General features: G+C 35.2%; 1 protein-coding gene across 1 annotated transcript in view; it reads right to left on the bottom strand.

Moving 5' to 3' along the window:
* The window catches only part of LOC149423419 (ankyrin repeat and BTB/POZ domain-containing protein 2), a 112,954-nt gene that overhangs the window by 57,419 nt on the left and 32,723 nt on the right, over nt 1–22,812 (bottom strand). The window contains exon 2 of the mRNA XM_089631961.1: nt 18,766–19,206. Within this exon, the coding sequence (XP_089488087.1) occupies nt 18,766–18,914 (149 nt within the window). The 5' untranslated portion in view covers nt 18,915–19,206. The remainder of the gene's footprint in view (nt 1–18,765; nt 19,207–22,812) is intronic.

Raw genomic sequence — 22,812 nt, 5'->3', positions numbered from 1 at the left:
TTGTATGCACGCGATATAATCTGACGGAGGCAATTAATAAAAATGACTAATTACCTCGGAACTTAAAAAAAGACTTATCAAACAAACACTCTGAAGTTTCTGCGTGGTGGTCGTGAAATTAATATTTAAAGGAGTAGTTATTATGTCAGTGCGAAATATCTTTATTATTAGACATGTTAGAATTACAAAATTGAAAGAAGAATTGGAAGAAGTTGGTATTCACATTAAAAAAAGTGTATTCGGGGCCTAAAGACGCTGTATAGATAACCAATCAATCCAGCAAATTGTGTTATCAATTAAATTTTTGTACAAACAGGTACTCGCGATGTATTCACAGACATTTTTAAATAATACTAAAATATAAAGTGTCAGTGCAAACAATGCGCGGTGGTCAAAATAATTTGAGGAAAAAACAAGTAGCCATCAAAATGAAGAGGGAAAGTTGTCATTTGATAATATCAAAAGATGTTGGGGAAACTAAGCGAACTTTCACTCTTATTAAATCCCATGACCCTTTGTCAAGATTTATCTAGCGATTTGACGATCTAGATTACGTCGTTGAGTGGGCACTAGACAACATGCACTAGACGTAGTACGGTATTCTTACAACGTAAATACAACCATCAGATGGTAATAGTAATAAGGCCAAATTAGCCGCAGTACTAGTTAGTTAGACACATGAAAGGGTATTGTTATAAGCCTTAGCTAGTTAGAGGATTATGAAAGAATTAATAAAATCAAAGAAAAACAAAAATCAGACCCGGGGAATATAATTTACGTTAGCAAACATTGTAAACGTTCATAATACAGGGTTTTCCAATAAGAGGTGTTATTTTTATATTCAATCGTAAAAGATCAATGGTTTCGTCGCTTGTGTGGCACGTAGCGCCGTCTTGTTGAAAGTAAACGTTGTCCAGATCAATACCATCCAATTCCGGCCATAAAATATCATTAATCATCTCTTGATAGCGCAATCCATTCACCGTAACTGTTGCTCCAGCCTCATTTTCGAAAAAGTAAGGTCCAATGACTCCACCGGACCATAAACCGCACCAAACAGTCACACGTTGAGGATAGAGAGGCTTTTCAACTATAACTCTTGGGTTTTCCGAGCCCCAGATGCGACAATTTTGCTTGTTGACGAAGCCACCGAGGTGGAAATGGGCCTCATCACTCAAGATGGTTTGCATTTGATCCACTCAAGTGAATTTTAATAATTTTAATGCGTTGTTGAAGCGTGTATCGTTCCATTTTCATCAATAACGCAGTTTCTACTTGTCAAATGTTAAAAAATGACAGCTTCAAAAGTAACATCTACCGAAATAGCGGGCTATTCAAAATAACACCTCTTATTGGAAAACCCTGTACATTCTTCCGTATATTCCTGCGAACTGCATCTAAATTTCTATAATAAACAATAAACAGTGACCTCTCAGGTATGTATGGTCCTGTATATTAGCTGCCTGTACAGAATATAAATAATCTAACGCAGCAACACGTTGATTGGTCAAATGCATTGTAAACAGAGTTTTGTATCAGTAATGGACGAACCGGTGAATGCAATCTGCTGGTAACAGTTTAATTTTTATTGGTACAACTTTTCTTTAAATTTTTACGGTTTAACCCATCAATGTAATATATCATTTAAGAAGAAGAACTAAGCCAAACACGAAACACAGAAAATACAATGTTAATGTCTTAACTGGGAATCGAACCGATCTCTGTCTAACCGGGAAAACGACTTTATTCACTCGAAATATGAGATCGACAAACATGACGTATAATAATTTAGATATATATTTATGGGTTAGTATCATCATCTTCTTCAATGACACTGGTTTGTCTAGTATATAGTTAGTAATAATATGGAGCATTGTAGAAATATAGTATATATTTCTATAAGCAGGTGATTTTTCACAAAAACGGTGCTATATAAATCATACAAATATTATATTTATTGCTTTTCACTTGAGCTGCTATTTTTAAATAAATCTAGTTTGTTTTATTTTTTATTTTCGGTAATGAATGAATGCAAATCTTGGAAGCGGAAATTAACGAACTTCACGACATCCGATCGATCTGAAACTCGACAGATAGACTCGTTTTCAACGACAACGAATTCTATCAACTTTTAGTGGAAATTTCATACACACAAGCGGTCATATACACATTTCTCTGAAATAGGATGACAATACAGCAGTATACGAAATACTCCAGTTTCTGGGTAGGAACGTTCAATCCTCAGTCAAATCAATTTGTTTTTAAAGTTTGAAAGGATATTTTTAAATAAAAGCTTGCATTTTTAACAGGTTGGTTATTTTATTATCTACAGAATAGAAATTTTATTTTCTTGATTTATTTTCCGTACATCTTTTTTTTTTTTTTTTAAGTCGGAGGCGGTTTACTTACGTTCCCCGCGAGCACTTAGGCCATAGGCCCATTGTACTATATCCCATTTTACCTCATTCCCTTTCCAGTAACCCGGTCCTTTTTATGAAGTTCACCAGGGCTGTCATTAGATATGTGGCGATGTCTTCTGGTTCCACACTGTGTCTTCCCAGGTATCTGAGCCTTATTCCCAGCAGAGCGGGACATTGGCACCATAGGTGAATTGGAGTCTCTTCCTCCTCTTCACATTTCCTACAGATGTTGGTGTTTTCCACTCCCAACAGTTGCATGTGTCTCCTGAGATGGCAGTGTCCCGTTAATAGTCCTACCAGTTCCCTCAGTGAGTTTCTGTCCATATCGAGTAGTTGCCTGGTTCGGTTATGGTCCGGCCCGTTTATGAGTACTTTAGATTGCCTCATTCCGGGTGCCTTCTTCCATTCCTTCCAGTGTTGGGATTTGACCCACCTCTTGATATGTAGTTTGGTGTGGCAAGCTGCTACTCCTACGGCCGGCTCGGATCCCGCAAGTGGTGCTTTCGCCCCTTTCCTTGCTAGTTCGTCAGCCCGCTCGTTGCCCTCAATACCTGTATGTCCTGGTACCCAGAGCAGGGTTACTTTATTGATGGTCGCCAATTCTATAAGGATAGTCCTGCATTCCATCACCAGTCTGGAGTCGCATCGGTTACTTTCCAGTGCCATTAAGGCCGCCTGGCTATCCGAACATATGTTCTTATTTCTGTACCCGATACTCATATTCTCCTGTGCGCAGGCTAAGATGGCTTTCATCTCAGCTTGAAACACAGTGCAGTGCATTCCTAGATGTATACTGAGTTCCCTCTTAGATCCCTGTAGACAGACCCCGGCCCCTGTTCCTTCCTCCATCTTGGACCCGTCTGTGAACCAGATTAGTTCCTGTTTGGAGTTTGGACCTGGGACCGTGTCCCATTCCTCCCTTGTGGGGTACGTCACTTTAAACAGCTGTCCGAAGAAGTATTCGGCTTGTTTGCCGTCCTGCTTCATCCCAACCGTCGGACTAATTGCCCTCAATCTTATTCCTATCTCCGTGTGACTGTTTCTGGGCAACTCCCCTCTCCATTGGCCATTGCAATGTAATTCCGTACATCACTCTATGGTTTTTTTACATTAACTATGACGCAGTGTGAGGTGTCTTTTTAAGAAAAGGAAGGATACCTAAGTTATGGGAAGTAAAACTGTATGAGGGATGGGCAGGAATCTTGGGGTCAGTGTGTCCAGAATCCATCCCTCCCACTGGAGTGTAAGGTGAGGGTTGAGAGAGTCCAACTGGAGAGGACAAAAGTTCGTCTCCCTTAACCGGCCTTTCCCGATCTGGCCCGCCACGCAGCTGGTGGGCAGACGCGCCACCGAGACCTGAACAAACCTCACCCCTATGAATCTGGACACCCTTGTTAATTCACCAACCGTAGCAAACCACTTGGGTGACCTCTAGCAGTGGTGTTGGTTATCTTTTCTAGAAGACATCATTTTAAAATTTGTGGTGATAGGTAAGTACCTATACATGTAAACATATTAGGTAGGTAACTCTTATAAAACACTGTATCACGTGCAGCATATTGACAGTGAAAACCCACAAAAAAACATCCACATTTTCTCAGACACTTAAAACTCATCAAATTGGGATATAATTAAATCTTCGATTCGATATGTTTTTTGCTGTTCAATCACCTCTCAACAATAATAGTACTTTTAATATCATTTTCAAACGTTGGAAAAATCCGTCGCAGTGTGCTCGAGATCTCATGTTTTCTCATAGTTGATTTCTTTTCGTGTAATAAAATGGCTAAGCTCGCTTTTTACTTTCCAATTGAGATGTATCTCGAGTCGGGGTCCCATGGATTGGGCTGCAGTAGCGGCTGTGGGCTTCTCCGGAACAAAGGCTGCTGCTCGCTCCCAGACGAGCGGTGCCGGCGTCGCATTCTCACACTTTCTTCCCATTAAAGCGGCGCATGATTAGTGCGCAAGTTCGCACAACCCATCCAAACAACAATCATCCCAGACATACGAGTACAAACACCTACTCTTCCGTTACCCCAGCCTCTCACTGATCTACGCGTTAAATGTTAAATGCCTCGCGGCTAAATTGAATACGAGAAGCGTTACAAGTGATAATATTAATAATTTAGAATCATGCACGCCTGTGAAAGCACTTACAAGGTGTATGTAAACAATTACAATAGTTTTCAGATTTTTTTTTGTATATTGAAATCTTAATTAATTATAATATGAAGCTTAGAAACGTTTAAAAGTAAAATATGTAGTTACTTACATTCCATATATTTGTTTAAATTATACCCAAATAGAAATAAATATGTTTTATTTACTGAATTAATTATCAAAGTAAGTGTATACTATTTATTATTGTTGTTAGAGTGGATCATTTATCACTCTAAATCAAGGGCGTTTATAAAGGGGTTGAAGGTGTATGAGGTTCAACCTCCTCCCCCACCCCATCAGCCTCAGTATTGCATACGAAAAAAGAGAATAGCAGGTATTCGTTGATTACATTCTATATTATTTGTGCCATCTCTTTTATCAATGTGATGTAAATTATTATAACCTCTACATGTTTCATGAACAAAGTTCACCTCATCAGGAGTAAGTATATACTTATATATATCCCTGAGGCGTAGGTATATGTGGTTTACCACATACGTGGTTCTAACCACGTATGATCGTGGAAAAATGCGAAGATTCGCAAAGAATTCAAGGCTGATTTGAGGGTAGTGAGCAAGAAGAAAGGGACCCTTTGATGGTTTGAGCATGTAGAGCAAATGAACGAAGAAAGGAGTGTAAGGAGAATGTATGACGCGAAGGTGAATGCTAGAAGAAGTCGGGAACGCCCCAGGAAGACATCTAGTGAAAAGACATCAAGATAAAATATCAAGTTAGCCAAATATGAATGTGAATGAGGCAAGGAGTGTTTGCCAAGACCTCGTTTTTTGGCGGTTTGTCCGTTCTGCCTACCCCTGCGGAAAACAGCATGATGGTCAGTTCGTTACTCTAAATGTATAATAATATACACATTCTTTGTGTTTTTTGCAACACAACAAACAGGTCATGAATGCTTTCTGTGTGAAAAATATCCAGCTTGAATAAAGCCTAACTGATGCCTAACTATTTGTGAAAAGGCTGATATTTGCGTCAGTATTCACACGCATTAGGTACTCGTACCTCTCACCCAGCGGAAAACTAACCGTGACATGACAAGATGTTTTAATGCATAGTATTATCAGTTGATTTAAATAAATCCTATAAATGTTAACTTTCCAACGCGTGTAATTTGTTCATTCATTTAGAAATTATCATTGAAATACGACTTCGTCGTATTTCGTCGAAAAAGTCGAGAAAAGGAATTATAAATGTTGTAAGTATGTAACTCGTGGGATACATTATACCTAAAGAAGTTCTGAATCATTTTAAACCCGGCTCGGGTTATTGCCTTCGATTATAATTCGCACTGTTTTACGCGGAAAACAATGGATTATTAGATTACCATAAAAGGTTTGTGATTAAAGTTAGATTAGAATCTTAAGAAATTTGTTTTTGTAGAGTGTTTAGTGTGAACTTCTTAATTAACACACTGATTTATGAGTGCATTTACTTTTTAACCGATTAACCCTATATAGTATGTATGCGGTAGCGACAGATTCATGAGTTTTTTTTTTTTCTATTTATTCTATTTGGTACCATACGATAGAGATTCCTTTTAAAGTAATTTTTTAAATTTTATTCTTAAAACTGCACATTTCATAGTTATGGTAGATCATTATTTGTTTAAAATTCTGTTTTAGTAAGTTGAAAAATACGACTTACAATAATCATAAAAACGCAGCTATCTTATTTGAACATTTAAGTCCACGAGACGGGTGTTGGTTTGTTTGTTTGTTTGTTTGTTGCATCCCCCGCCTCCGCCAGCTCCTGTGCACGGCGCGGTGAAGACTGTTGCGAGTATGTCGGTTGGTTGGTTTGAGGGTGTTCTGTTGACCCGCCGCACCCGCGAAACCTTCACAACAGCCTCACTTTGATTGAATCCACATACGTATCACTGTGGCTATACACCACACACTACACTATACACCCAGCAAGCCCCGTTAATTCCGGTATGTCGGGGCGTAGGGCTGCCAGGACGGTTGGCTGGTTGGCTGGCAAACTGCCTCCGGTTTTGGATACGCCGGATAACGGGTTCGGGACAATATGTCCCAAAGTATTGGACAGAGGAATGCAGACGGGGAAGGAACCCATTAACTGAAGTAAAAAAATCGTCTGTCAATTTGCTCGTCACACATAAAAGCTTAACGGAGTCATAGTTAACAAATCTGGCATTAACGAGCGGACTTTACAGTTAGAGCGAAGGGTTCATCGCATTCAACATTATTTTTAATGAAAATTTATCACAACTTAAAACCCAAGGCATGTTTTTCATTTGAAAATAAATTTACCTGAGGAAGCCGTAAAAATGCTAAGGAAACAATTGTTTTAATAAATCAGGAAATCGTACAAAATTAGTTTTGTTCGTCTGAAACAGCCAAACTAACTCAGAAATAGTACTCAGACAATATATTGCTATATTCATAAATTGCACAACATTTTCTGTGTGAAATTTTTAGAGTGACGCATTCAGTTTCGATGTAGTTTCCGATATCAGCTAAATATATAACACCACATTAGGACTTTAGCCTCTGTATGAAGGATGAAAATAAGACAATATAAGAAGTACTTCTGTGAAGCAGACTTCGCGTAAAAGCCCAGCTACACTACTCGCGAAGTTGATCGAAGTTGACCTAATACGATAGTGTGGGCACGAACTTCGCTTCGCTTCGGGCATCTTCGCTTCGCTTGGCCCGACTTCCGATTGTTGTCGGTAAATGCGCCCGAGTCAAAGGACTCGAAGTTCGAACACGAAGTGTCTGCCCACACTACTCGGTTCACTTCAGTTCGCTTCGAGACGTCGTGTTTGGTGGTTGTGCGTGCGCAGAGTCATAGTGACTATACGTAATAAAATATGGCTTCTACACTGTGGTCACAGGACCTAATTTTTTTGTTCCTAGAAACACTCCAATCCGAGGCGGTTATTTGGGACCCAATTGAAAGGGACCATAAAGATAACTAACTAACCATCACGCCGTTTCCCCGCAGGGGTAGGCAGAGAGGACGGACCGCCAAACAACTCGGTCTTGGCACACACTCCTTGCCTCATTCACATTCATACATCGTCTCATACATACTCTTCTATTATTCTGACTCTTGACATGGCCCGACTCGAGTATCTGATTCACTTGATCGTGCCATGTCTTCCTCGGGCGTCCCCGACTTCTGCTACCATTCACATTTGCATCATATATCCTCCTTACACTCATATCTTCGCTCATTCGCTCTACATGCCCAAACCATCTAAGCGTCCCTTTCTTAATCTTACTCATTACGCTTACATCAGCCTTGCACTCTTTGCGGATCTCCACATTCCTCACACGATCAAACATGGTTTTACCACACATACGCCCTTGAGGTGATTTTTCACAAAAACGGCGCTTTACAAATTATCCAATTATTATTATTATTATTATTATACGCCTCAGGGATCTCATTTCAACAGCATTTAATCTAATTTCATCCTTTATTTGCCACTTGAACGTCCATGTTGCCTAGTGCACGGACTCCGAGAGACTGAGCTACTCGCGAAGTTGCACGAGTGTGTGGGCACGCACTTCGGACTTCGGCTAACTTCGTCGAGGACTTCGTCGAAGCGCCGAAGCGAGTAGTGTAGCGGCCGCTTAATGTTCCTTCATGACATCCCGCAACAGACGCAACGCCCATGCGCTTTGGCAGAATAAAAAGGTACTGTAAAATACGGCTACCATCTTGATTGGACTGTACACGAAACACACAAACAAATTTCCAGACAAACGAAATGCAAAGTGATCGAGTCAAAACAACCTCCGTAAACATGTTTTACTGTAATTGTTTTTCACTTGTATTTCTTTACAAACGTTTAACATTTTTTCATGTTACGGTGCGATCATTGAATTTCGTTTTAAATGAGCTACAAAATGGTTTACTTACATAAATACAAATCCAATGAAGATAATATGATAGTGCAAAGTGAACGCTCTTGGGTAACGAATTTTATTTTTAGAAATTAAAATACGATGATCTACCCTACCAAAAACCATAGCATCATCTTGTGTTTAAAATTTTATCACGTCTTTACGATAATGTAATTTAAGCGAAATTTACTTTTAAAATATCCAGGTACCGCATCAATGATTTCCTGTTCTGTTAAAATTCCAGACTGCACCCTTCTTGTAAATCGGGAATGATCACTAGTTCCTGTACAAAGTTTTGCTTCGTGGGCCAAGCCTTATAGAAGTACATGCAGAAACCAGAACAATATAACAATTTATGTAAGTACAGCATAAACCTATGTTTGCTATCAAAGGTACAGGAAATGGCATGAACACACAATGTGACAGGTAAAATGGGGATTGAAACCATGGCGCGTATTTGAAATTATACAGTGTTAGAACGCAGAGGTGCTTACTAATGGCTTAAATTCATTTAAAACTGCACATCGAACCGTTGGAAAGTATACTGAGAAATTATTCAATCGTACATTTTTCTAAGATCATTCGCCTAGAGCCTAGAGGATATCCCTAAAATATGCTACGCCATTACCAAACCAAGAACCTACTTTAATTTAATAAAAACTAGGTTTCAAGGAGAAGATTTAAAAAAATGTATTCCATGTTACAATAATTAATGTAATCTGTAATGTTACAGTAGTAACAAACTATGAATCTGTCAAGTTAATTAAACTAGATTCTCAGATAAAAAAAGATTAGTTGATAAAAAGAATTTTTAAAGTATACAATGCTAGAACACAGAGTGTAAAATTTCTAAAAAAATATTTCTTGATAGATACTTATGAAACCATACAGCGTTAGTATACTATGGGTGTGTTTTGGCATTGTATATACATAAAAAACGCGCGCAATAATCGAGGACAGGAAGTATTCTTACGTATACTTTCTAAAGATTTATTTCTTTAAACATAATTCTTAAACCATACAGCGCTAGTACACTATACGTATTTGTATACTTTCAAAATAGGCACCCACGGCGCATAAAATAGTGGCAGTGTTATTTAATTGTATATACCTCTTTGGTGATTTCAAGCGTTGACACGGTTGAATTCTTCCATAGGGTTAGGTTAGGTTGGGTCGGGCTTCTTCCCAAGATGAAGCGATTTGAGTGCCAACTTGTTATATTGTATTATCAACATAGACCTATGAAAATTCCTATGTCTGTGATTATCAATGAAATACAGCAACATTGTTTTAACATTACTGTTACGCGTGTACCAAAGTATATTAGTGCTCAAAATAACAGGACTCATTAGTAGTATGGCAAAGAGTTATATCTGCTGTCGACACAATTTTACAGGGGAGCAAAAACAAAGTTTGGAAATCGGTTGGACACTTGGACAGGGCATTATTAAAGACAATTTCAAGCTCCATGTATAAAAAGGTGTGTAATTAGCTTCTCAACTCTACCTCGTTAATATTTTTCTTGATCACGTTGAAGTTTTATTGTTATTTGACATTTTAAACAGATACACCTTTTTGCAATATCTAACTTCATCACAAGTCTCTTAAAGTTATCGTAGCCTTGTGATTACATAATATATAAATGTAATTGGAACAAATACCCACTTTTTAATATAGTATCTGTACATATTCTTACCTATCTATTTTTACGGTGTCGTACACTTACATAAATGTCGCTGTTATTTTCATGATATTTTTTTATTGACTTAGTGTTTTTGATATTGCACTGTTTATTGTAACACTTAACTGGTATGAATGGGTATACAGTCGCCTAGGTCGCACCGAATGCACAGAATACTGCAATGTAGGTGCTCGCGCGTCCAATGTCAGTTGTCATTTTCGGAGTTAGACCTCTCTCGGATCAGATTTGACTCGAGATATTGTATACATTAATTTGTTAACTTTTTCACTAAAAACAGGTACAATAAAACTAACACTACACAACTACAACCGTAGTTTGCTTCAAGATGCAAAAATTAAATTAAGCTTCTATTTTTATAAATTTGGGCTCATGTTCAGAAAAAAATCACAAAAAGGATGATTGTTATTTTTTCTCTGCTTCTATTTATTTACTTAGAAAAATTACTATTTTATCTTTCGAGATCTCTTAAATTTAGTTAAGAGGAGAAGTGATTTTGAGCTCGAAAGATTTTATCATAAAATATAAAAATTTTATCAGAAAAAGTGTGTCCTCTCATTTAAATTCAAATTGAAAGTAAGAAAAATTTACACAAAATAATTGAATTCGGGTCCAATAAGTATATACACTGTGTAAGTAGTAATTCTATCGCCTTACTACTCGTATTCGTACCCATCGATTCGTACCCATCGATTTATATATTAGGCATGACCAATTACCACTCCCTAGAGACACGTAGAGGTATTGCTTTGCTTAAATATTTTTTCCAACTAATAAACCGTCACTTATCTAATAATGAGATACTGGCCCAATTAAATTTTTTTGTACCAGAGTCTCACTCTCGAGGACGTCATCACAATCTTCTATATAGTAGAGCAAGCCGCACTAATTTATTAATGAACTCACCTGTGGGGAGAGCTACGTGCTTTTTGAATGCGGTAGATAAGAAATTAGATTTATTTTTTGTGTCCTATAGCGCATTTGCGAGATTTTGGGCATTGCATATACACTGCATAAATTGTACAATTATAACGTCTTAGGCTTTATTACCTGTAATTGTTATAAATAAATGTACAAATTATATATAAATAAATAAATAAATAAAATTCGCATACTCGCATCGCATTATATAATGTGGTTTTTCGTGTGTTGCACGCTCCGCAAAACCACCCCGGAATCTTACCTCTATGATAATTATGTATTTAAATTAAAAAAACTATATAATATTACTCAGTTCAAGTGAATAGGACAAAGTACCAAGAATAAGTTTGTGTTTAAGCGAAACCTGTTCGGCAAATATTGCGATGCTAAAACAAATTTTCTGTATTTCAATTATAATTCCAAACCACAGTGTTTGTTTTCCGTGAACATAATTATAATATTATAGCTCTCATTCGATGTGCAATACCGCAATCGCACTGTTTTATGCATGAACAACTAATAATTCCTCGCTTATGGTAAATTCAATAAACACATAAGACACTTGATTTATTTTGTAGAGGTACCGGACATTGTTTTACGGTCCGGTATGCTCATTGCTCATTGCTCATGCGGGTTGTCTCGTTAAACTTTTTAACGATAGAGCAAAGGTCCGTTAGATGTACCGTCAGCAAAATATATTAAATTAGTCAATAAATCAGACGTTTCACATTGCTTCATAAATTGGGATGCTGTCAAAAGGCTGTACAAAGGATCAATCAAGGCTTCTGAGAAAGATAAACCATTTATTTATTACACACCCATTCATTGTAAAACCAACACCTCTGCTAATAGGTCACTCCACAGGGTTCGCTACGTCAGGTGACCTGGCAGGGATGTCTGGGCTTATGGGTTGAGGTTTGCCCAGGTCTTGGTTGTGGATGCTTTTGTTTTTGGATGCGGCTTGCACCGCAGTGGGAGGGATGGAGCACTGACACACTGACCCCCAGATTCCTACACAACCCTCACGACTTTTTCCTTCCCAGAACTTTATTTACATGATAAAGGCCGTGAGGTAAATAATTTCACTCAGGGTCTTTCCTGTTGTGTGCGTTGTGAGAAAAAAAACTGCCCACCTTTGTAATTGTGCAGTGTTAAATTTTCTAAAGAAAACAAATACATTTTATTTAAACAATCTTTAAATAAAATGTCTCTCTGTAAGGAATTGGTCAGTTAAATTAAAATATATTTATCGCAAGTCCGTAATTTGTGTTTGTCGGTGATTTATTCCTTTAATTTATAAATTAATTACGCCTATAAAGCATTCGATAATTACTTCTGGAGTCAAAAGGCAATTGGATATATTTAAGTAGGTACTCGAGTGATTACTTCTACTACTTCAATAGTATCACTCATATACCATTGTAAGTTGTCCCGTTTACATAATCCAACGGGACTTTGAAAACACAGGCTTTTTACTTTTATTTATGTTCAGGATCGTTAAATATTTAATCGTCAGATTTTCATGTTGGATAATTACCCACCTCGAGATAATATCAAATAGTCGGTGCAAGAGTTTACATTATTCGTAGTTATCAGTAATGAATGCATTTATTTTTAGTATATCCCTGGAATACGAAAGAGCAATATAATTTTGCAAGATTATTTAACGTTTATTCGGGGTACTAACTTCATGAGTTGACTCCACATAATGGTAGAAGTAAAAAATATAAAACTTTTTTCACAGTTTCAGTTTTTTAAGATAGTTTTTAGGTAAAAAAAATACAGTGTGTGGCAAGCCTACGCACGACGTAAGTGAAACTTTTAGTATTCTTCTCTCTCTCTTTTCATTTCATATTATTATTCAGAATGCTGTACATTATAGTTTTAAAAAGCATAAATTTATTTATAGGCGTGTTGTTAACAAATGAACGTTTAACTAGATTCATAATATTGACATATTTATAAGTAGCATGTGATAAAAAAAATTAAAAGTTATTTATATATGGGATTCGAACCCGGGTCCTGCATAACGAGTGTCGAACGCTCTGCCTCTAGACCGCGTATACAACGTGTACTCCTCAATTGACTTGTCCCGCGCAAATTTTCGTTTTCAAACACGGCAAATGAATAATATCACATAACGTCTCGTTAACGCTTTATATAGGGTCGAATCGAAGATATATCGGCAGTGTGAAGTCATATCTGTTGTTTTTCAAAATATTTCCGTATATTTGTCCGTTTTGGAAAAGATCTATCGTGTTTTAACAGTCTCATACCCGTATGGAGTCTGAATTTGAAAAACATTTCTAAATTTCGAAAAACTCACTTACGGCTGTGTTTTTTACTAAAAAAAACTAGTAAAACTAGTCACGCACGTCTGCGAGGGTAATTAGTTGCGTTATCGGCCTTGATTATTAATTTTAATGATTCAAAATAAAAATAATTAATCAAAATACCGAGCCACTCTACCGGCTCGATTTGTAAGCCATATTTCAACCAAAATATCATATAGGTACCGACCGTTACTTCTATCCAATTACTCGAGTGAACACCTGCCGGTCTAGAGTCTCACTAAATAGATTTAGACATTTCGGGAGACTCTCGGTTAAAATTAACAAAATTATGTAATTTTTTACTACATTATTACAAATCATGTAGATATCTTCTTATATGTATGCCTGACAAAGTCGCAGCACGAGAGCATTTTATCACTTTTCCTCGTATTAAAAAAATCACAAAAAGAAAAAAAAAATAGTTAAAGCGGGGACCGAACCTTGGTTCTTCACGACGACAGTCGGGCGCTCTGCCTCTAGACCGCGAAGCTGAGTTTGGAGAGTGACCTAAACTAGGAATATAATATTAGCTAGGCTCCTATAGCGAAATGATCACGGTTTTTCGTGACGGTCATGAGTCGATTTTACTCCGGTCCTCGAAAATGCATGACGCGCGTAAAGAAGTTTCACTTCAAAAAATTGAATCGATGGAAAAATAATTTTTCTTCTTTTGAAAAATATTTTTATAGGGGAAAAAAATAGGAATTTAGAAAAAAGTTATTTATCTTTTTTACCTCTATCATCATCTCCCGAAGTTAGGATGCCATGGTACATGCGCAGCGGTACTGCCATTCGAATTATGAATTGTACTGCGTATGACGCCACGGTACATACTCGGCGGTACAGCAGCACTGCCATTCGAATTATGAATTGTACTGCGTGTGACGCCACGGTACATACTCGGCGGTACAGCAGCACTGCCATTCGAATTATGAATTGTACTGCGTGTGACGCCACGGTACATACTCGGCGGTACAGCAGCACTGCCATTCGAATTATGAATTGTACTGCTTGTGACGCCACGGTACATACTCAACGGTACAGCAGCACTGCCATTCGTATCATGACGTAGTATGCTGCCATACGTATGACGCAGTACAATTGACTTTAAAAGCGCATAGCTCTAAATTTTTGAGATATTAAAAAAACTTATTTTGCTGTCGTTAATAATTCTTAAAAAATAATACATTTTCAGAAAAAAAATAAAGCGACAACCTCTTTATATCCATGAATAAGTTTGTAGAAGTAATAATTTTTAAATACTTTATTTTATAAAATAACTAGTATTAAAATATATATTTTTTATATTTGAATACTGTAAAAGAGTCCCACTGCTCCCAACCGTCTGAAGCCAGTGAGACTATGGCATCCTCAAATGGTGTAATCTGTGAGGATGAAGGAAGTGGGGGAGGGAAGGTTAAGAGGAGAGGAAGGTGGGTACCTGGATATTTAGATCTGATCTCCTAACACGGCTAAAGCCTTTCACGCAACTTTTCAATACTTGATAGTAGTCTTACACCAGGGCGATACTGAGAGTATCTTCCAATCTAGAACGTACTGCAAATATACTATTTTTATAGCGCCATTTAATGAATTATCACCATCCCATCCGAAGTAATTTTGACTGAAACTGACAACAGCAACAGAATCAAATGTTACAAAATGGAGGGAAGTCCTTCTAAGATAGCCGCCCGGCATTTTGACGGCTCGGACAGAATAAATGTTTGTTAGAGATTTATTGATTAGACCAACAATTATTGCATTAATGGTTGGGTACCTTTTAATGTTTTCATTTTGCGTGCGGGAATATAAATTCTAATTGATAATGTTTTCATAGAATCGCATATAAGTTTCTGCCAAGGGAAACTAGAAGTAAAAAGAACAAAACAATGCCTCGGCGCCGTGTAAACTTTTACCCGAGAACAGTGATTAAATCTGAATATGAATAGAAAATTGAATGGATGATATAAAAACTCGAACAAGAAAATATTTTAATGGTCGTATTTACATGAAATTAAGATTAAAGTGAAAACTATTATACTAATGTGTGACTTCTTCGTGGGTTCATTTCACTTTTAGGGCTGCCCATTGTTTATTACATTTAGTCTAGCATTTGGTTTTGTGTGAAATGGTCATTTGAATCTTTGCATGGAATTTTAAGTTTTTCACAAATCCCCATTAAACAGTTTATTTAAAGATAACTACTGTTTTTTTTACTAAACAATATTTACTTGAACGACCACTAATAAGAACAAACACAGGTTTAGTAGTTTTTGAGTCTATATGAGATAAACCAACAAACATTTTATTTGTACATATATAGATTTATTTAAGTGATAATATGTTACAAGATTATTTATAATACATATTCCCGATTAGTTTAATAAAACTCATTTCAGGAGAGTCAACTTTGTAAAATTAAAAAGATTTTAAAACAGACTTAACACAGTTAATTGAAAAATATTTCATAAATACATTAATGAGTAGTAAGGATATACAGAAATTAGAAAGTTCCAAAGAAAGATTGTGTCACTAGTTAAAAAAGCTACTGAGAATTTTTTTTTATTAATGTAATTAAAATCAAATTTAATAATATAATTATGAAGTTCAGCAAGTATTTTTCGGTTTTTGTTATTGTTACAGCTGTTTCGGCTTTCGAGGCCAATTTAAAACTGTTCTGAACTGTGTTAAGTTCTACGAATTAAACACAAAAACAATAAAAAAAATTAAGAGCTTTTGCTAACTTTTTTGTTTGTTTCTGGAAGTTTTAGTTCACTAGGTAAAACGTTGTAATTCGTACATGCGGTGTATTGTAAATATTAAAAAAAATACATAAAAACAATATACATTTAATTATACAAAATACAAAACATAATATATATAATACAAAATACATAAACAGAAGAAAATGATATTATTTTTTTAACATTACCAAGATTATTAAAATAATACTAATTTCTGTAACTCCGTTTCAATGAACTCTAGAACTCGGATTTTTTGTGTTTAAGTGTCACTTTCAAAATTGTAAGCGCCTTTTTTGGACAATTCGGTCAAGAAATCTAGTACATAATAATTTTAATAGAACTTTCTACATTTTTAATTTTTCACAAATCTGCGCTAGTTGTAATATAATACCCGTAGAGTTATATATAGACAGAATATTTCATAATTTGGAAAACTTATGATTGTTTTGTGTGTTCTACATTGAATTTCAGGTATAACTCTGTCATACGTAACCTTCAAGCGGTTCGCTGCGTATGGTTACTTAGCTTTTACTCATTTATAATAAATAAGATGTTTATATAAATATTAATGACGTGGTAATGTCTTCGAACCAATCTAAGGGCCAGTTGTTTCATATAACTTGAACAATTCTTCAAATTAATGGAATGGTACTGTCTTCGACCGAATCAAAGAGCCAGTTGTTTCAGAGAACTTGGACAATTCATCAAACTAAAGTTAATATACAAGTTCGGTGAAAGTTCTATTAAAAAAATAACAGAACTTTCACAGATTTTTGTATATTAACTTTCAATTCGATGAATTGACAATTGTTCAGATTCTGTGAAATATCACCATTATGTTACACAAATATTATTAATAAAACATGCTAGATTCAAGACAAATTCTGTGAAACAACTTCTAAGGGCGGCTTGCACCATAAGTTAAATTTGATTTAAATATAATTTTAAACACATTATTTGATTTAAGTCGACTTGGCGTCTTGCACCACAAAATTTAATTCGTTAAATGCGTTTAAAGAACTGTCAAAGTTAAATACCCAAAAGCGGCTGTTTAACTGAGTTAAACGTGTTTAGCCCTACTCGTAAAGCAGTACTGTCAAAAATATTTAGGTTATCTCTTCGATTTCTGATTGTGTTTAAAATCTATCTCATTTTAATTTGTGTTCACAATGAACATTTGGGATTTGTATTCTGACGATCATGAAGAAATTATGTTATTGAAATTATAAATAACTTAAATAAATTATAATATAGTCAGAAAAGTAAACAAGAGAACAAATTTATTTGAAACACTCAGTGCCAAGAAGTTTCAAAGAATATTTCGTCTCAGTAAAGAAATGACATCATTATTAGTGCAAGAAATTGAACCTCAGTTAAAATTCAACACCAATAAAACATCAGCGAGGTGCTCGTCACTTGGAGCTAACACTCCTTATCGAGGAGTACTTTGCAAGGTTGTAAACTTCTAATCATACCTACAGCATTCTTATAATAATTTAAAACAATATGATATGTAAAAGAAATAAAAAAAAACAAAATTACTCGGATAATTGTTTTATTTTTAATTCCAACAACAGAAGCTCTTTTTGTATTATTTCATCATTATGTCTATTTGCTTTAACTTTTTCTTCATAAAATAAATGAACACACTATTAAACCACACACACAATCACAAAATATTTTGACACTTAAGTAAAATGAAACATCGTAGCTGTTTTATTTACGCGTAAATGGCGGTAAACACGCGGTAACTGTTTTACCGACGCGTTAAACGCGTTTAACTAAAATTGCCACCGAACTGCGTGGTGCAGGACGCAACTAAACGCATTTAAGTTAAATGTATTTAGGATCTTAAATACGTTTAGTTAAATACAATTTAAGATAAAATTTGCGATAGTTGGTGCAAGTCGCCCAATCAATAACAGAGCTTCAATATAAATTTTGAGTTTTAATACTAACTTTTAAATTTTATGAATTGTTCGTGATCTGTGAAACATTGTATTTACATACATACGTTATGTTATTGACAAAACCTACTAAAGTTTAAAACTCAAGAACACTAGATCAAAGTCTTCTATGCATGATCTCTGCTATATGACTAAACCTTAAGAACACTAATCCTTACCATACAAGGGTAAATTATTAGATCTAACGTAATGAAACCAGGCCAAAGTACTTGCCAAGATTGTTAAATATCGAAAACTTTTGTTTCGACTTGAAGATTCCAAGATGAACACTAGCGTAAAATTCTTCTGTATATTCTTATAGGTTAAAAAAGAAATGAAGATCGATAGTAGCGGAAAACATCAGAAAACAATTGAGTCGTGTGGAGTTGCAAAACTCGCTCTGGAATTTTTCTGAAATCTGTAGATGGTCACGAAAAACTGTTTGGAACTCAATATATAAAAAAATTATATACTTTTTATGCAAAAATCAAAATAGTTCAATAATTTAGCGACAAATATTAATATATTATTTATTTTAAATTTACTTAAGTACTTTTTTGTGAATGTATCAAAACCAGCAGAAAATTAAAATTATGGTGGGTTTTGCATCTCCGAGACACAATTATTATGTATATGTAAAAACATCACTAACCTCCTAGGCTTCGGCCTGACGATCTCGTGCGTGGCATCCGTGATGCAGAGGGGGCTCATGGGGCCCACTCCGGGAAGGCCCCCCCACGAGCCCCCCCTCCAGCCGCCCCCCGGGCCCCCGGCTGCCCCAGCGCCACCGCCCTCGCTCATCGGGGGTGCTTATGCGCCCCCCGGGCACGCCAGGCACCAAACAACCATATTCAATAACCACACAACACAGACTAAATACTATAATATCTCACTTTGTCACCAGGTAACTTTATTACAGTTGAACTATTAAATCACTACAAAATTTTCTCCAATTATTGTTGATTTTACACTCATACCATAAATATATTTATCAGATTTCTCTGCACATCATTTTCTTTTTCGTAACCGAACTCTTTTTAAATGTTATATCCGTATTTACGGGTGAAACTGGAGGATTGTTGTTGTAGATTACCTGTAATTAAATAAGAAATAGATTAATACTTATCCAAAGGATTATGAGTAATATTTATATAGAGTATTATAATACTAAGAGAATGTAAGCTGAAGTAGAAATTTTCAATACAATATGTAACGATAATAGTTGAGCTTTTTCACATTCGAGTCTCTCATTGTGATAGGAGAAAACTTACTGATTTATACATGTATTGCCAATTTATTAAGAATCTCGTCATATTATTGGTACCCCCATTGAGATTGCATGAAAATATTTATAAAATCATTTGAACATAATACTATGTTTTTGTCAATGAAAAAAATATCAGGCTAAAAAAATTGAAAGGTTGGGTTAGGTTAGGTGCGGATAGATTGGGTTAGTTATAGTTAGGTTTGGATAGGTTGGAAATTATTTGCTGATCAACCTTTTTCACGTGAAGTGATGTAACGCTAAAAAATGTGCTTTTATTTTACGTTATAATTATATTTTGTAACAATTGACGAGCATATTAAAAAAAAAATTGGACCATTTTTTAAATCTCTCGCATTGGAGATATAAAAAAATCTAACGATGCTGTGTAATGTCTAGTAATCAGAACTCAATAGCTTTAAATTGCCGAGTTCACCTAACAGGCCAACTTGTAGAGAATGTGTATCCATTAAAATAATTTATTGCTGACCAGAAATGAATAAATAAAATTATAAATGCAGCAGTGCAACGCGAAGAAACCGTTGCGCGGTGGTCTGTTTAAATGCCTATTCACATTATTTCCTGACCGAACCATTCCAGCGGTGTCCTTCACCACGTTTATCTGTCTAATACGGGGTGCGGCAAAACAGACAGTGCACTTTTGAATGCTTATTAAATAAATGGCGTAACTTACGGAAATGGGGTTTATAGTATTTTATTCTGTACATCGTGCAGTTTTATGCATCAAATTCTGAAGATGACATCAGAAAGACGATGCCCCCTAGCATCGGAACATTGAGGAAGTTTGATTCTAAAGTTTAGGCCTCATTTTGGCACATCTCGAGTAGGAGGCGATTTCCTCCCGAATTCGATCCTTGAGTTCTTCCAAGGTCTGAGGTTGATGTTTAAAAACATTTTCCTTCAGGTAGCCCCACAGGAAAAAGTCGCAAATTGCAACCGGAAGGCCCTATGAACCATTTCAAGCCTGAAAGACACGACACAAGAACAAGACAAGACACTTGTGGACTGCGAAGCCCCGATTAAGATAACAATCTGGACCAAACTATTCTAACGACTGAAAACGGCACGACCCACCCGACACAACGAGACCCACTCAAGGTACCTACCCCACCACACGAGATGTACCGGCCCATCAAAACTGCACTGTCTGTTTTGGTGCACCAAGTATTTCAACTTCTTAACTGTCTTTTTTTTGCTTAAGGCTTTAGATATTCAAATCTTCGGAATTCAAAGATGTATTTTGTAATTAATATAAGGTACACATTATTTATGGACAAAAAAAAACAATTTAAATGTAGGTCTTTGATTCTTAATGCCAGCTTCTAAAACCAGTTGATCTTTTCGTGTATGTTACAAGGACCGGAGTGAGACAACATTGTTTGAATATATATTATTAGTTTCAAAAAGCCCAATGTAATCTATAGTTATCCCTCTTGCATAATTAAATGTTTCTTTGTTTTAATCTTATTTTTCCCCATTATGCTTATTAGGTATATTATACCTATTAAGATTTAAAGGACATTATTATTGTAAAAAAATATATTCATTGTTTCGTATAGGGTTATAGTGTCCACCATCTGCCCTGATGATGAACACTGTAACCTGTTGGAAACTAACATATCCGTAGAAAAATCAATAAAATCTTTTCAAAGTATTGGTAATCCTGTTAAATTATATATAGTTAAGTTATATATTCATAATATCGGAGCTCGTGTTCATCCACCTGCGTTTGTCCTATTAATATATCACGACAAAATGTTAGGATTTTTATGAACACGTGTTTGGATATCGTGACAAATTATTAGTATTTTACTTAAAGTTTATCAGGATACCTATCAACTGATTAGTTGGCTTACAAGCCCGTTTTTAATAGGAATATTATAATTTGAAGAGATTCTTAAAAAAAATTACGATATTTTTTTTGATTAGATCTCTGAAAATTCAGCTTCACAAATTTACAATTGTAATATCCCGTGATTATTCAAATGGGAAGGTTCATTTAAATTGTGATGATAACCGAAGAAAGGCAAAGCCGAATTTAAAATTTTGTTACGTTGTGATACAGACAAGTGATACGTCATTGTTACTGCAGTTTTAAAGTCTGTGTACTACCTAGAGTGGACAGTTCTTAATGGTTGGTCGACGTAATACGAAATTGTAAATAACGTTCGTAATTATTTCACGGAGACTAGGCTATAAAACAACACGTCAGGTACCCACCCTGTTGCTCTTACTAATAAATTTAATATGTTGGTTGTGCAAATTAATGTGACACAATGTTCTAGCTTATGTAATTGGTACGTTAAAACTCGATACGTATTATAATAATTATTGTATTCTATTGTACTTTGTTGTAATCTATTGTACTCTTTATGTATTATAATAATTTTTCACATGTAGAAAACTCTTTGTGGATAATCATAAATATAATAATTAGAATAAAATATATTATTTTTGTATAACTCAATGTGTTTTTATATAACCCTGATGAACCGAAACGGTTTGGTTATTTACATTGAAAATATATACAATAAAGTGGAATTAAACACGAAGTTATTTTTTCTAATTATTATTTTTTTATTTTATTAAAAGTATACAATACAGAAAATAGTATATTATATAAAGCATTGTACTCCCAGGAGTTAATATATTAATATATATATTTATATCATAATAGTTATTCTATTATACTCTGTTGTAATCTATTGTGCTCTGTATGTATTATAATACTAATTGTACTCCAATCTATTGGACTATAAATGTATTATAATAATTATTTCATTTATCACTTAATAAATACAAAAGATTGTTACAAAGGCAGTATAGTTATGTATAGTAAATATGTATTGTATTAACTTATAATTGTTACTATTCATGTGTAAAAAAAATTCAAAAACGTATTTATTTTTTGGAATAACTTAGTGAATAAAACCTCAAATTGTAATATTTAATTATTGAAGATAATATTAACTATTCCTAAACTAAAATCTGAAACAGAAAATCAGAAAGAAAGATACGGTCACATCTGTCCTGGGTTCGAGTCCTAAATATGACTGTATCTTTTTCTGATTTTTCTGTTTCAGATTTTCGTGTAGGAATTGTTAATATTGTCTTCAATAATTAAATAAATAATAAATACAAAAAATAATAAGTAATCATCTATTTTTTTAAGCTTTTCAAGAAAAACACAACACATATTGTGTTTAAGTGAAAATTATTATATGCTGGATGTAGTCCCAAGTGTTGCTCGATTATATGTAGAATTTTTCAAAATCATTCCTAGACAATAATTTTACTCTTATTTTGAACGTCAAATGTGTGGAATTTCATCAGAGTATCAACATTCTGCATTAAAGGGAGGGAAAGGACATGTAGGGTGATTTTTTTTCAAATCTCACGTAGTCAGTCACCTTT

The sequence above is a fragment of the Hesperophylax consimilis genome, chromosome 5 (genome assembly GCF_061612785.1).
Source record: "Hesperophylax consimilis isolate HC1 chromosome 5, BYU_Hcon_1.0, whole genome shotgun sequence".
Classification (NCBI taxonomy): Eukaryota; Metazoa; Arthropoda; class Insecta; order Trichoptera; family Limnephilidae; genus Hesperophylax; species Hesperophylax consimilis.
The sequence above is the reverse complement of the archived record's forward strand: the minus strand, read 5'-3'. Positions and strand labels throughout refer to the sequence as shown.